General features: G+C 53.5%; 1 protein-coding gene and 1 long non-coding RNA gene across 8 annotated transcripts; one reads left to right on the top strand and one right to left on the bottom strand.

Annotated features, from left to right (window-relative positions):
* Positions 1–116: 116 nt before the first annotated feature.
* LOC309666283 (uncharacterized protein) lies at positions 117–14,130 on the bottom strand. Of its 7 annotated transcripts, none has more exons than XR_014266983.1 (5): positions 14,015–14,125; positions 12,646–12,784; positions 12,474–12,528; positions 11,791–11,897; positions 117–7,995 (listed from the first exon to the last, which is right to left on the bottom strand). XR_014266983.1 is itself a non-coding variant. In XM_082473671.1 (5 exons), exons 3-5 carry the CDS (start codon positions 12,477–12,479, stop codon positions 11,189–11,191), a joined length of 366 nt encoding a protein of 121 aa, XP_082329797.1. In that variant the 5' UTR covers positions 12,480–12,528; positions 12,646–12,784; positions 14,015–14,125; the 3' UTR covers positions 9,486–11,188. The 7 variants fall into 7 exon arrangements, 1 of the variants encoding a protein (XP_082329797.1); XR_014266984.1 differs by lacking the exon at positions 117–7,995 and adding an exon at positions 9,486–11,549; XR_014266985.1 differs by lacking the exon at positions 117–7,995 and adding an exon at positions 9,486–10,832.
* On the top strand, positions 11,833–14,218 carry LOC309666298. Its single transcript, XR_014267022.1, has 3 exons — positions 11,833–11,972; positions 12,772–12,870; positions 14,082–14,218. It is a non-coding gene; the product is annotated as an uncharacterized lncRNA (long non-coding RNA).
* The last annotated feature ends 334 nt before the right edge of the window (positions 14,219–14,552 follow it).

Here is a 14,552-nt window from a genome sequence, read left to right as displayed (position 1 = left end):
CAGTCACATTGGGGGTTAGGGCTGCAACATATGAATCTGAGGGAACACAATTCAGTTCATAGCACCTGGTGTATTTGGTCCTGTGCTGCTGTAACAAATTACCGCAAACTGGGGGCTTAAAACAACAGAAATTTATTCTTGTAGTTCTGAAGCCTGGAATTCTAAGATCAAGGTGTTAGCAGGGCCGTGTTCCCTCTGAAAGCTCTAGGGGAAGATCCTTCCCACCTCCTCTAGCTCCTAGTGGATCCTGGCATTCCTGGGCTTGCGGCTACATCCCTCCAATCTCTGCCCCATCCCCAATGGCTGCCTTCCCTCTGTCCCTTCCCCTTTTCTTATATATATATATTTTTTATTTTTTAATTTTAAATTTATTTTTACTTTCTGGCCACGCTGCATGGCATGTGGGATCTTGGTTCCCCAGCCAGTTTCAAACCCGTGCCACCTGCAGTGGAAGCACAGAGTCTTAACCACTGGACCACCAGGGACATCCCCCCCCACACCTTTTCTTATAAAGGCACCAGTCATTGAATTTAAGGCCCACCCTTAATTCAGGATGACCTCATCATGAAATTCTTAATTACATCTGCAAAGACCCTTATTCCAAATATGGTCACAGTCTGAGGTTCCTCATGGACATGAATTTGGCGGGGGGGGGCACCATTCAATCCACTACCCTGAGTCCACACCTCTGACCCAGGCTCAGCTCTGGACTCTGCTGACAGGTTCCATGGCCCATCATGGATCTCTGCAAAAATCCATTAGAGCTGCAGGATTTAGTTTCTGATAGGAATAGATGTGCTCGTGCCAGGGACTGTGGCTTGCCATGGGCCTGCCAGGTTATGTGACCAAAGGAGATGCTTTATTTTTGAGAAACTATACTGTCTTTTAAGGAAGACGTGGGTCCCTATGCTTTTTGGATGGTGTCTAAGTCCGGTCGGGCAGCTATAATGAATACCACAGACTGGGTGACTTGAAAAAAACAGACATTAATTTCTCACAGTTCTGGAGGCTGGACATGTGGAATCAGGGTGCTGGCAGATTCAGTGTTGGTGAGGGCCCGCTACCAAGCTGCAGACTTTTCACTGTATCCTCATATGTCAGAGGGGGTGAGACATGGTGCCTCTTTTATAAGGGCACAAATCCCACCTACGAGGGCCCTGTCCTCATGACCTAATCATCTCCCGAAGGCCTCACCTCCTAACACTAGCACCTTGGGCATCAGGATTCCAACATGTGGATTTGGGGGAGGGGGGACACAAACAGATGGGCTCTGTATAAGAAGGAGGTGTTGGGATTGGAGGACTGGGGCAGGATCTGGAGCGGGAAGACTGGGCCAAGGAGTAGAGAAGAATCCCTGACTCCCTCCCACCATGGGGACTTGGCCTAAGAATGATGGAAAAGAGATAGATGTGTCCTTAAAATGAAGGCTCTTAGCGTTCATTTTTCCAACCAGCCCTGACTCAGCATGGTTGGTAATCCCTGGGGGAAGGGCTAAGTGGTCTGGAAGAATTACGAGAAGAGGGATGTTTGCTGAACTAAACTCCGTCACAAATTGACACAATTATCTACTCTTTCCACCACGGGTAATTCCATTGATATTAAGGCAGAATATGACATTATTACATTCTTGAGTGAACAGACCCAATGTCATTTAGGTATTTCCCAATTTACTACTGTTATTGAAATAAAACACAGATATGACCGTGGGGAGTTCCAGCTTATCGGCTTCAAGGAGAGCCCGGGGCTGGAAAGTTTGGCTGAACGCCCAAGGTTGTCATGGATGGTGGCCCACGGGGTGGAGGGTATTGAGAGGCCAGATAGGGAGGCAGCAGCCTGCCCCAGGATATGGGGCAGGTCAAGGTCAGAGTCTGTCCTTCACTGGAGGAAAGGTGGGGGGAGCAGCTCAGGAGGGTGTCCGTGGTCAGGGCCACATGCAGATGGAAAAGGATGGAATCTGGGTATAGTGGGGCAGGGGGGATCCTAGTCAGTACAACTACTGACATTTATGGAGGGCTTGGTATAGGCCACGTATTGTGTTAATTATTTGTTCTATTTCATTTTTATTCTCTTCCCAGTTGTATGGAATTGGTACTGCTATTATTTCCCCCATTTTACAGATAGAAGAACTGAGGCCTAGAGCCGAAGTACTCTTTCCAAGTTTACAGTGCACACAGAGGCACAATTATGATTTAAACAGTGGTTGTTTGACTTCTGAGCCAGCCTCTCAACCACTGATTCAACAAAATTGTGTTGTGCACCAAGCTCTGCCCTAAGTGCAGGGGGTACAGCATGTAAGACGCACAGAAGGACCTGCCTTCATTCCATTTTTGTAGAGGCAAGACAGACAGACAAATAAGGAGAATGCACATGGTGCCGGGTGGTGCCATGGGGCACAGAGGGCATGGCTGAACCAATCCCTTAGGCGTGCACACCCTTCTCCAATCGTGCCTCTGATGCTCTCCCCGGCAAGAGGTGGGGTCTATCCCCTCCTCTTAATAGGGGGCCGGCCCTGGGACTTTCTTGGACCAACAGAAGGCAGCAGAAGCGACATTGTGGGATGCGTGGGCTCAGCCTGACGAGGGCTTGCAGCTTCCATTTCTGCCCTCTTGGAAGGCAACTGCCACGGAAAGAAGCTCAGGCTGCACTGTGGGTGCTGAGAACCACGTCAATAGAGAACCAGGAGCCCTCGGGACACCAGCTTCCGCTGACGTCTTAAAGCAGCGGTGCTAGATCATTCCTCACAATTCTGTGAGCAGACTCCTGCACGTGGCATCAGCCGACTCCTCCCCCATGCAATGGCTCACAGAATGGTAAGGAATGATGTAGCACCGCTGCTTTAAGACAAATCAGCTTTGGGGCATTTTTTCACACAGCCACAGATAACTGAGAGGATGGGAGAAGGGCAAAGTGCCATGGAGAGAACTAAAGTCAGGGCGGGGGGGACTTCCCTGGTGGCGCCGTGGTTAAGAATCCACCTGCCAATGCAGGGGACGTGGCTTCAAGCCCTGGTCCGGGAAGATCCCACATGCTGCGGAGCAACTAAGCCCGTGCTGTACAACTACTGAGCCTGCGCTCTGGAGCCCGCGAGCCACAACTACTGAGCCCACGTGCCACAACTACTGAGCCCACGTGCCACAACTACTGAGCCCACGAGCCACAACTACTGAAGCCCGTGCGCCTAGAGCCCATGCTCCACAACAAGAGAAGCCACTGCAGTGAGAAGCCCATGCACCACAATGAAGAGTAGCCCCAGCTCTCCGCAACTAGAGAAAGCACGCACGCAGCAACGAAGAGCCAACGCAGCAAAAAATTAATTAATTAATTAATTAATTTAAAAGAAAAAAGAAACGTGGTTGAGAGTTATCATTCATAACATAGGTTATGTTGGAGCGAGAGAGAGAGATTGAGAGGCAAGCAGAGGGAGTCCTTTCTTTTAAAAGTACACAGTAAAATATTTCCCGGTGAAATCATATGATGTCTGGGATTTGCTTCAAAATCATGTCGAGGCAGAGGAAAGGGTGGGACACAGATGAAACAAGATGGGCCTTGAGTTGAGAACTTTGATGACAGAGGTGGAAAGTTCGGCATATCACCTCTCCACTTCTGGATATGTTTGAAATTTCAATAATAAAATGTTTTTTTTAAGCACGTGCACTTAAAATGAGATCAGCGCTCTCTGCCAGGAGCAGTTCTAAGCACTTTACACGTGTCAGCTCATTGAGGCCCAGGACATTCCTGTCACTGGATGACATACATGTTCCCATCTTGCTGGGAAGGAGAGAGAGGCACAGAGAGGTCAAGTGACTTGCTGGAGTTTGCACAGCTGGTGAACAGCAGCCTTGGGGTGCTGTCTTGGAAAAACACCCCTGTGTTCTTCTTTATTCTCACATGACACTTCTGACACTAGATGTGTGGGTTTTCCACACCCAGCAATTCTCCAGCACCAGCTGGGTGTCCTAAGTTCAACCCAATTCTGACACTGACCAGAGTTAGTGCAGACCCCCCTGGCCCCACCTCCACTTCAGATGCCAACATTGAGTCCAGGTTGTCACCTGTGCTTCTGACCAACTGGCCATAAGCTGGGGTTCCCATGAACCCCTTTCTCCAGTTTGATAATTTGTTAGAACAGCTCACGGGACTCAGGAAAACAGTTTACCTACTAGATTACCAGCTTATTACAAAGGATACTGAAGGATATGAGTGAACCGATAGATGAAGAAATAGACAGGGCAAGGTCCAGAAGGGTCCTGAGCACAGGACCTTCTGTCCCCGTGGAGTTGGGGTGAGCCCCCATCATATGGATGTATTCACCAGCCAGAAGCTCTCTGAACCCCGTCTTTAGGGATTTTTATATAGCCAGCTTCATCACACAGGCATGATCGATCATTAACTCCATCTCCAGCTGGGCTGAAAGTTCCAAGCTCCTTATCATGGCTTGATCTTTCTGGTGACCAGCCCTGATCCTGAAGCCATCCAGGAACCCACTTAGAGTCACAGAATTAGAGCAAAAGATCCTCCTTCCACCCAGTAAATTCCAAGGGATTTAGGAGCTCTGTGCCAGGAAGTGGGTTCAAAGACCAAATATTAGAACAAAAGATGCCCCTAGTGTTCTTATCACTTAGGAAATTCCAAGGGATTTAGGAGCTCTGTGCCAGGAACCAAGGGCAGAGACTAATATATATTTTTTCTATCATTTCACAGATGTGACCCAAAGAGCCTAGCTCCATCACAGAACTCCTGATCTATGTGCTTCCAAAACTCCCGGATGATTATGTCACAAACTGTTACTTGTTCTCTCTGGGGGATCAGACAGTTTGAAATTCAACAAAACTTATCATAATCAGTTTGTTATTTTGCCTACTTGTGTTTTCTAATTTTCCTGCAATGAGCACACACCGACTGCATAATAAAGAGATTTGTAATAAGAAGAGTTTTCTTTTGACCGTGCCACGTGGCTTATGGGATCTTAGTTCCCCAGCCAGGGACAGAACCCGTGCCCCCTGCAGTGGAAGCTCGGAGTCCTAACCACTGGACCACCAGAGAAGTCCCAAGAAGAGTTTTCGATAGACCTAGAACCAGCAGCAATGAGGCCCGGTAGCGGTGATTAGCCCAGGGCTCCTGACCGCAGGGGTGCAGGGGTGGGGTGGGAGTCACCCTGAGACTTCCCAGGCCCCACCTCTGTTTCCAGTGGCTCACAGCTGGCAGGGTTTCAGACCCAGCAGCAAGGTCGGCAGGACCGCCGTGTGTCCACCCCGGCACAGGCACTCGGGGCCCACCTGCAAGCCCTGCAAGCCCCGTGAGGAGCACAGACTCATTTTGGAATGTGGCATCTCAAGGGGCAGGGGTCAGGGCAAAGTGGCCACCATCACATAACATCTGATCCTTTCATCAAACCTGGAAGGGGTGGGGTCGCCGCTGTCCCACTCCCCACGCACTCCCTGGGTGCATCTGCCCTTCCCCTTCACCCCTCCGTCACTCCCACATCCACAGAGCCAGGTTCACGGTCCCGGTTCCAGGACCATGTGACCAGCTGTCCGAAGGGCAGGCCCCCATGCTGGTCTACCCCTCCTCTCCCTGTACCTACTTTCCTGTGGGCCTTCCTGGATTCCCACCCACCAGTTCCCAACCAGCAGTCTCGCTGGCTCCTCCGTCATCCACTGGGCCCAGGTCTTGCGGGTCCTGCCCCAGAATCTTCTCCCGCTTGGCATCCCTGCCCCTCATGGCCCCTCTGCCCTCCCTATCTCCACTCGGCTGCATGAAGTCCCACTGCCCACAGCACAGAACCCAAGTGCAAGTTGGCTTCCAGGGGTCTGCTGACCTACCCGGGCCTCACGCTGCCCTCAGCCCCCTGCCCACACTGTGCCCGTCCTGAGCTCCCCCCGGCTGTTCCCCTACAGCAGGGTCCTGGGTTACCGTCCCCTCCCTGCAGGGACTCACCTAGCGCATCCCACTCACTCTTTCCTCCAGAAGCCTCTGCTGGTCCCCAGGTCTGGGTTGGGTCCCCTGCATGTCCCCCAGCCCACTGGGCTGGAGCATCTGTCTCCTCTGCTGGAGAGAAAGCTCCCAGGGCACGGGCCCCCCCTGTGTGGACTTGGGGTGGCCATGCCCGCACATGGAGCCGTCTACGAACACTTTCTGGCTGGGCGAGTCTTCCTGGCACTAAATGCATGCATCCTATTTTTACTGCCGTCAGCAAGCGCTTCTTACTAGGAGATGACCCTGTGCCCGAGGTGAGCCAGTGAGGCCCGGGACTGGCTCGACTGAGCTCATACATCCCCATGGGAGACCCTGAGGGCCGGCCTCGGAGGCCCATGGGATGGTGATCTCCCAGAATCCAGGTCTTTGGGGTTCTAGACATGGAGTCTGAACCCTTCTCTCTTTGGGATGGTGTTTGTGCAAAGAACTACCAGTGGATGATTTAAAAGGGGCGCAGGGGTCTGGGCCTATGGTGGGTGAGGGCTGCGTGGTGTGCACTGGGAGGGAACCTGTGCTGCAAAGGCCCCCACCATGGAAGCAGGGGAGGAGGACGAGGAGCCAGCCCGGAAGGAGGTCACGACGGGGCCTCTGGTGGCTCTGGGTGATCCCTGGGGCCTGGTGAGAGTGCCAGGCGCAGGAACAGTTCCCTGGGACTGAGGAAGTGGAAAAATCAGTGTGAATAACTTCTTTGAGAAGCTTGGCTCTTAGGAGGAAGATCAGGATAGAGACAGCAGCTATGGGTTTCAACACAGAACTCTGGGCGCTGCAGCAGCCTTGGGGGCGTTCTGACACTCCGCGCTAATGGCAGGGGTTGTGGAGCTGGGGACGCACACCTGCTGGGGGTCCCCTTCCTCCTACAGAGCTGGTCAGCGCTTCTTGGTTTTGTTGGCTGGGCTTCTGGCTCAGGTCTGCAGACAAATATGCAAGAATGTGAATACCTTACACACAAACTGATTACAAAGTGGCTAATACCACGATGTGTTTCTTATTCTTATACTTTCCTGGGATTTCAGCTTTCACACCTTCCTCTACCAGATGCTAGTTGTTTTTTTTTTTTTAACACCTTTTTAAGATCTTAGTAATCTTACCAGACACAAAAGTGAAAATAATATCAGCTGTAGCAAAGACTGTTAATTATTCCTCAGTATTTATTATCTCATTCTTCTTTAATAACAGAACTGACATTTAGCTGGCACAAGGCTGTCAGAAAAAAGACTACACTTCTCAGCTTCCCTTGCAGCTGGGTGTGGCCGTGACTGAGTTCTGGTCAAGGCCAATGGAATGAACTTGGAGCTTTGTGTGAGCTTCTAGAAGAAGTTCTTAAAGGAAGAGATTGTGCTCTACTATTCCTTTCTACTGGCTGGGACGATGCAATGATGACTGGATCTCCAGCAGCTGTTTTGCATCATGAGATGGAAGCCAGATGCTGAGAATGGAGGAGCAACAAAATGAAAGGAAGGGGAGTCTGAGCTGGTCTTTGTCTTGAAGCTCACAGACAGGACCTGCATCAGTTATCAAGACCCCCTTGGTGCTCACCCACTGCCATTCTCTTCACCAGTGTCAGTACCACCCTCCACTCAGTTCTGACTAGCTCAAGGACTGTTATCTGTCTCACAAGATTCTGTTACGGTATTTATCCTGTATTTAGCCATTTAACAGATATTTACTCAGGGCCTCTGTGGGCCAGAGAGCTGTAGTAGGAAATATCACAGCCCCTGATCCCTTGGTCTTGTGACGCTGGCACTGCTGGTAGGGAGACAGATAATAAACATCTGAGATAAGTGTTAGCTATTGCTGAGTAACCAACCACCCAACTCAGCAGATTAAGACAATCACATTTATTAGCTCACCTGCCTGCCAGCTGTCTGGGCAGCTCTGCCCATCTGAGCCCAGCTTGGCTGGTTTCGCTGGTCTCCCTCTTGTGTCCCACTGGCTGTGGCAGCCTGTTTTGCATGGTCTCAGCTTTGCTCCCTGTGGTCTTGTCCTCCAGCAGGACAGCCCAGGTGTGCTCTCATTGTTCTGGAAGGTTGTGGGGAAGGGGAGAGAGGATGCTTCAGGTGTTTTTTCAAGCCTCTCCTTGGACCAAGTTTGTTCCTGTCCAACTGGCCAAAGCCATCACATGGCCAAGCCTGTAGTCAGAGTAGGAGGGGCCTACAATGTTACAAGGCACAGGGCAAAGGGCATGGGCACCAGGAGGCCACTTAACTGGAGCCATTAGCACCATCAGTATAGCCCAATGGGTCAATATGTCAGAAATAAAGTAGGGGAGTGGGAAGGTTTGTTTTGGCAGATATAGGAGAGGGCTGAAGTTTTACGAAGGGCAGCTGGGGATGCTTCAGTGAGAAGCCGGGAAGGACACTGCAGGCAGAAAGAACAGCAAATACGTCCCCTGAGGCAGGACGTGCCCACCTGTCGGTGGGATTTCCTCCCACTAAATCAGGAACGTGTAGTATTAGTCTGAGGGCAGGGGGGCCAGGGGAGGCTTTCTCAGGGGCTAATGCAGCACCTCATTCCCCGAAGTCCCTGTGGACAGGACAGACATCCCAGGCTCGTCACCTCCAGAGTCACATGCTTCACCCACCTTGAGGTCACAATGCACCTCAGGACAGGAGAATCTGTCCTCGGAGTGGCAGAGGGGTGCAGATGTTGGGGCACATGCTCATTTATGAGGCTGGCGTCCAGTTTCCCGAGAAGATGAGCCCAGGGCCTACCCAGGCCTCGGGTCCTCTTCTGGCTGCGGGGGAGGTGGCCGGTGCAGCCACGTCTGGGCACACGGCCGACCCCTCCGGCAGCTGATTGGAATAAGGTATAGGGTGGAGTCCAGTTGCCTGGTCCAAGTCCCCTCTGGGAAATGCATCGAGCTGAAGTCCAGCCTGAAGTTCTGGGGTATGGAGGGGTCTGGGTGAACAGTGAAGGCTGGGCTGCAGGGGAACGTGGAGGCCCTCTGTCCTACCAGGCACCTGTGGGATTGCCTGTCAGGGCTCAGCTGCTTTAGAGAGTGTATCAGTCAGGGTTCCCCAGAGAAACAGAACCCGCAGGATACATATACATGTATAGAGAGACTTATTATGAAGGATTGATTCACATGATTATGGAGGCTGCCATCTGCCGTCTGCAAGCTGGAGGCCCAGGGGAGCCAGTCGTGCAGTTCAGTGCAAACCCAAAGGCCTGAGAACCGGGAGAGCTGATGTCCGAGGGCAGGAGATGGACGTCCCAGCTCAAGCAGAGATTGGGGCTACCCGCACTGGGGGGGGCCATCTGCTTTTCTCAGTCCACTGATTCAGATCAGCGACTCTTTTTCGGAAACAGCCTCACGGAAACACCCAGAAATAATGTTTCACCATTGATCTGGGCATCCCTTAGCCCAGTCAGGGGACACACAAAATTACTCATCACAGTGGGGTTTCCGATCTCTGCAGCCGAATGATCCTGCAGGACAGTGCTCAGACAGTGACTTCCTGGTACCGCCTCCACCAGGAGGGTTTTTTGTTTTTTTTTTTTAATAAATTTATTTATTTTATTTTTGGCTGCATTGGGTCTTCGTTGCTGCGCGCGAGCTTTCTCTAGCTGCGGTGAGCGGGAGCCACTCTTCGTAGCGGTGCGCAGGCTTCTCATTGCAGTGGCTTCTTTTGTTGCGGAGCACAGGCTCTAGGGGCGTGGGCTTCAGTAGCTGTGGCTCGCGGGTTCTAGAGCGCAGGCTCAGTAGTTGTGGCACATGAGTTTAGTTGCTCCGCGGCATGTGGGATTCTCCCGGACCAGGGCTCGAACCCGCGTCCCCTGCATTGGCAGGCAGATTCTTAACCACTGCGCCACCAGGGAAGCCCACCAGGAGGGTTTTAATCTTTGGGAATTTGATATTGGAAAAGTACTACTCAGTGTATTTTAATTAGCATTTGCATAACTTTTCATGAGGTCAACATTTTTGCATATGTTTATTAGTGGCATGCGGGATCTTAGTTCCCAGACCAGGGATCGAACCTGTGCCCCCTGCAGTGGAAGCATGGAGTCTTAACCACTGGACCACTACGGAAGTCCCCACTTATGTTTCTTCTTTTGTGAATTGGCCTATATCTTGGGGGCTCACTTTTAAAAATGGAAACAAGGTCAAATTAGCTTTAAAAATGTAAAGAATGTTTTCCCTTTATCAAAGAATTACTATTTTTCAGGCACAGCTTTCTAGATTTATCTCAGTGAATCCTTGTGCCCTTTTCACAAGGAGCGATAGTGTCAGTATTATCCCATTGTATGGAGGAGAGAAACTGAGGCTTGGAGAGAGGCTCTGAGGCCACGGGCAGCTCCTAAAATGTTCGCTTTCTGACCTAGGGGTTGTGGATCTATTTCCAGTGTTTTGTTTGCCTGTTAATTTCATTTTGAGGATATTTTGAACAGAAAGCTAGCACTTTTACAGAACCAAAATTCTCCATCCTTCTACAGTTTCTGCTTAGAAAGACTTCCCCCACGAAGATTATAAGCACAAATTTCTCTGTTTTCTTTTACTACTTTGATGGTTTCTCTTTCAACATCTACATCTTCAATCCATCGGAGTCAATTTAGAGGAAGGTGGGAGGGATGATCAGCATACTTTTTTCCACTAGAGCCTCTTTGGAACCGGACAACCCTGGCTGATTGTCACATGACACTGCCACACGTGGCCCTTGTCCTCATCCCAGTCTGCGGGCTGCAGAATTACTCAGGCACGGGAAGCCCGCCTCCCGCCCCTCAGCCCATCAGCCCCCCTGCGGCTGCGGTGACCCCCCAGTCTCCCGGGGGCCGGGTCCTGCGGTGAGTGGAAGGAATTCGGGTGAACTCTGCTCACTCAGCAGTCCGGGCCTGGGGAGCTGGGCGGGGGCACCAGACTATGGAAAATCACATGTGGTTTTCAAGTTGTTGGAAACTTGAAAATCATTCTGCCAGTTGTGCGGAGAGCTAGACACTGTCTGGGAGACCCCAGGTCCCATGGCTCTGGGAACCACCCTCCTGGCGAGCCCGGGCAGACTTATCCCCTGGTAATGTCCAAACTGTAGACAAGAGGGCGTTTCCAGGGGCCTCCCCTGAGAGGGAGGAGCAGAGGGACTGGATGGGCCTGGGGCCTTCTCGCTTGGTCCTTTGAGGCCAACTCAGGACTCCAGGAGACTGGGAGGAGCTGGTGTCCAGAGGCCCGGCTTCCAGAGCCTTCCAGTTGCAACTCCGGCCCCCACATCAGCACACACACTCATTTTGGCCAGCTGGGTCGTGTCTGAGCTGCTGCCTCGGAGGCCACGGGCGCCTTGGAGGAGCTCTGCCGCTCCTGCTCCTGGTCCCAGTGTTCTGCGGCTGCCCCAGTTAGAACTGGGACACACTGGTCCTTTTGGCAGGTGAGTTTCCCACCTCTGCCCAGGCTGAGGCACCAGGGTGGCTCCTGGTGATATTCGGGCCTCAGCAGGAGGGGCTGGTAGCCCCGTGGCCCGGTGGCCCAGTGCCAGATGCTGTGTAAACCGGGTGGAAAAGAGCATTCGGTCTGGCCTCATAGACACGCCATCACTGACATGCTGTGACCTGGACACATCACTTCTCCCTGGGCCCAGGTTTCCTTACTTGAAAATGGGGAAAGATGGCGTATATACTCTACAAGCATTAAAAGCACCATCACTGCCCAGCCCACCGTCCACGTGCTGGGGCCTGAGATGCAGGCGACTGACTTGAGGAGTCTGAACCCGGGGGACAGGGTCTCCCCCGCCGGGATCCCCCTTCCCTTTCTCCCACAGGGCAGGACTCCACTTCCCGGGGTTCAATGCCCTCCCCTGTGCCCTCTTTTCCAGAGGTCCAACCACTCACATCCTGTTCCCTCTGGCCTGAACATCTTCAGAGGAAGGATACCTCCATGACTGCTGGGTCTCTGGGCCACGCTCAGGGCTGGACCTCGTTGAAAGCTCCGTGGAGACCTGCCCAGTGAACAAATGAGCCGCAATCAGGGACACACACCCACAGACACGTGCTTAGATCGCTGGGGACCCAGAGTGAGGGGGCTGGTGCTGTGGCAGGGTAGGGGCGGGCTGGGGACTAGGAAGTGGTGGGTGATGAGATCATGGACTTTCAGGCTACAGTGACATGGGATGAGGCAGTCTCCTGCCGACGTGGCTGGCAGTCCTAGAAGGACGGCCTGGGGGCATCTTTTCAGGCACTCAGGAAGCTGAGGTGTGGTGCCCCTGGGTGCAGAGACTCTGCTGGAACCTTTAGAATGGATGAGTTCCCTGAGAGTCCCAGAGCATGGCTCTTCCCATTAGGGCCTGTTTTTAGGGAGAGGCCACCCAGGGTTTGGGGCACCTTCCTCCGGGGATCCCCTCATTCCCTGGACACGGAGAGTGAGTGCTCGGATGGGGCCACTCCATCGTCTGTCCATCTCGTGTGGAGGTGTGGTCACTAGGTGTGTAGTGACCTCAGGGTTCCCACCCTGAAGTCTGGTGGGAGAGGGGAACAGGATCAAGGTCACCTGGGGCCCACCCAGGGATGAGACTGACCCTCATGCCTCCCAAGGCTCCAGCCAGAGTTGCCTCGAGATACAAGCTGTCTGATCTGCAAAGACAAGAGGCAAACCTTGCTTGACCAGGCCTGTCTGAATGGGAGACCCTTCCTAACAGGGGCGGGGGGCTGCTAGTGGTCATGGAGCCATTCCCCCCCCCAACAACTTACAGCCTGAGAAAACCGAGTTATTCAAGGTGATAGTTTTAAGTGTGGCTTCTAGGAAGGGCAGAAGGAAGCCGGAAAGCCCCTCTCCTTCCTGCTCCAGGTCCATCCTGGGTTCTTCTTTTCATGCAGGAAGCTGTCGCATCTGAAAGCATTAACAAGGCAAGCCCCACCTACGCCGAAGCTTCGATTTCTCATCCCTGTGGGACTGACCCCCACAGTGGGAAGAGCGTAGGTTCCATTTCTGCTCCACCAGCTCAGCCCCCTCCCAACGCGGGAGCTTCTGGCTCCCCGCCCACCCCCGCCCCGCTGAGGGCATTACTGACAGGGGCAAAGCCCCCATGTGACAGCTTTGCCTACATGTCCGCATTCCCCCACCACCGTCGCCCCCCGCACCCCGCCCTTCGCTGCAGGCCGCAGGGCCTCTACACTGCACCATTCCTCCCAGATGGGTCTCTGCAGACCTCTGCAATGCCCCTGCTCCTGACCCCAAGCACGGGCACCTTGGCCCCCAACCAGGTGTCTCTCCCGGGGACCTCCCACCCTGGCAGGCAGCCCTCCTGGCATATGGTTCTTTCTCAATGGCCCTCAGAGGTGAGCTCTTGGCCCATGAGCTAAACAGGACCGACCCCAGCCTGGTCAGAAGTGAGAGTGCAGGCCACGCCCCCTCCTCTCCCCACCCTTGCATCTGTGGGCTCCACCAGCCTGACCCTCACAAGGCTGCAGGAAAACTCCACACACACACACACACACACACACACACACACACCCAGCCCATGTCAGGCTCCCCCAAGAACTCTGCTCCCCAACTCTGGAAGCAGCAAGGGTAGGTCCACCAGGGTGAGATGTCGCCTTGTCTCTGCCTGTAAGCCCAGTCCTGCTGCAGCCCCTAGGGTAGGCCTCACTCAGAAGGAGGGAAAGGCCCCGCCTTCTCTTAGGAAGCTGGAGGTGAGGGGACCCAGGACGTCCAGCCGACTCCCAGACTAGCTCAGGAGAGCCCTTGGACGTGGGGACAGACACCCCACCCGCTGGCAGGGGGCCGGAGCCCCAGAAGGGTGAAAGGCAGTCACAAGAGGCCGCAAGCTTCCCACCTCTTGGCCTGCCTCTTCCCGGCCTGGGCTGTTGCCCTTGGGGAGTTTGGTTTAGATGACAGGTCCTGACAGGCCTAGGTCTGCGGGATTTCCTGAGTGCAGGTCAAAGCTAAGCGGAGTGCCAGCCCTGCCCACCGAGGGAAGATACTGGCCCAGCAAAGAGAACAGGCACTGCCCCCCTCCACCTGCCCAGACTCTTGGGGGGGGCCCCCAACTCCCTGCCCACCCCACCCCAGGCCCAGCTCCCCACAAGGCCTTTGCTCATGTTTCTGTTGGTGACTCACTGTGACTGAGGAGAAGGCTCTTTCTATTTCTTTCTAATGTTCTGAGGGCTTCTATTTTCCCTGGCAGAGGATGTGGAGACCAAATCTGATCCATGTGTGAGCCAGCTGAACTCGGGAGCTGTTCCCAGGGAAGTGACGTTCTATAGCCGCCACCGCCCACCCCCCAGCCTTGGGCCTCCCTATTTGACACACTCAACTGGGGGCAACAGAACAAATTCCAAGACAAAAGTTTCAAGAGCGATGATTCAGAGGCTCGCAGAGGACATTTATGGGTAAGAGCTTTCTTCGTCCTACTGCTGCCAGGACCAGCCTGGGTACACACGGCAGGGCGAGGACAGCGCAGGGACAAGGAGGCCCAACTGGGGGGGTGGGGGTGTGGGGGGGGTCGTGCTCCGAGAGCCCAGGTGGGTCTTGGTCTCCTAAGGGAAGTGACAAGAACTGGGAGCTGCTGGGTTGAGAGTGCGGAAATTGCGCTCGGCACAGCACGTGCAAAGTCCCTGTTTGGTGTGCGGCAGTGAGGCCGCGGGGAGCGGTGAGG

This window comes from Balaenoptera physalus (genome assembly GCF_965194825.1).
Source record: "Balaenoptera physalus genome assembly, chromosome: 8".
Lineage (NCBI taxonomy): Eukaryota > Metazoa > Chordata > Mammalia > Artiodactyla > Balaenopteridae > Balaenoptera > Balaenoptera physalus.
Note: the sequence above shows the minus strand (reverse complement) of the source record. Positions and strands in the feature narration are given on the sequence as shown.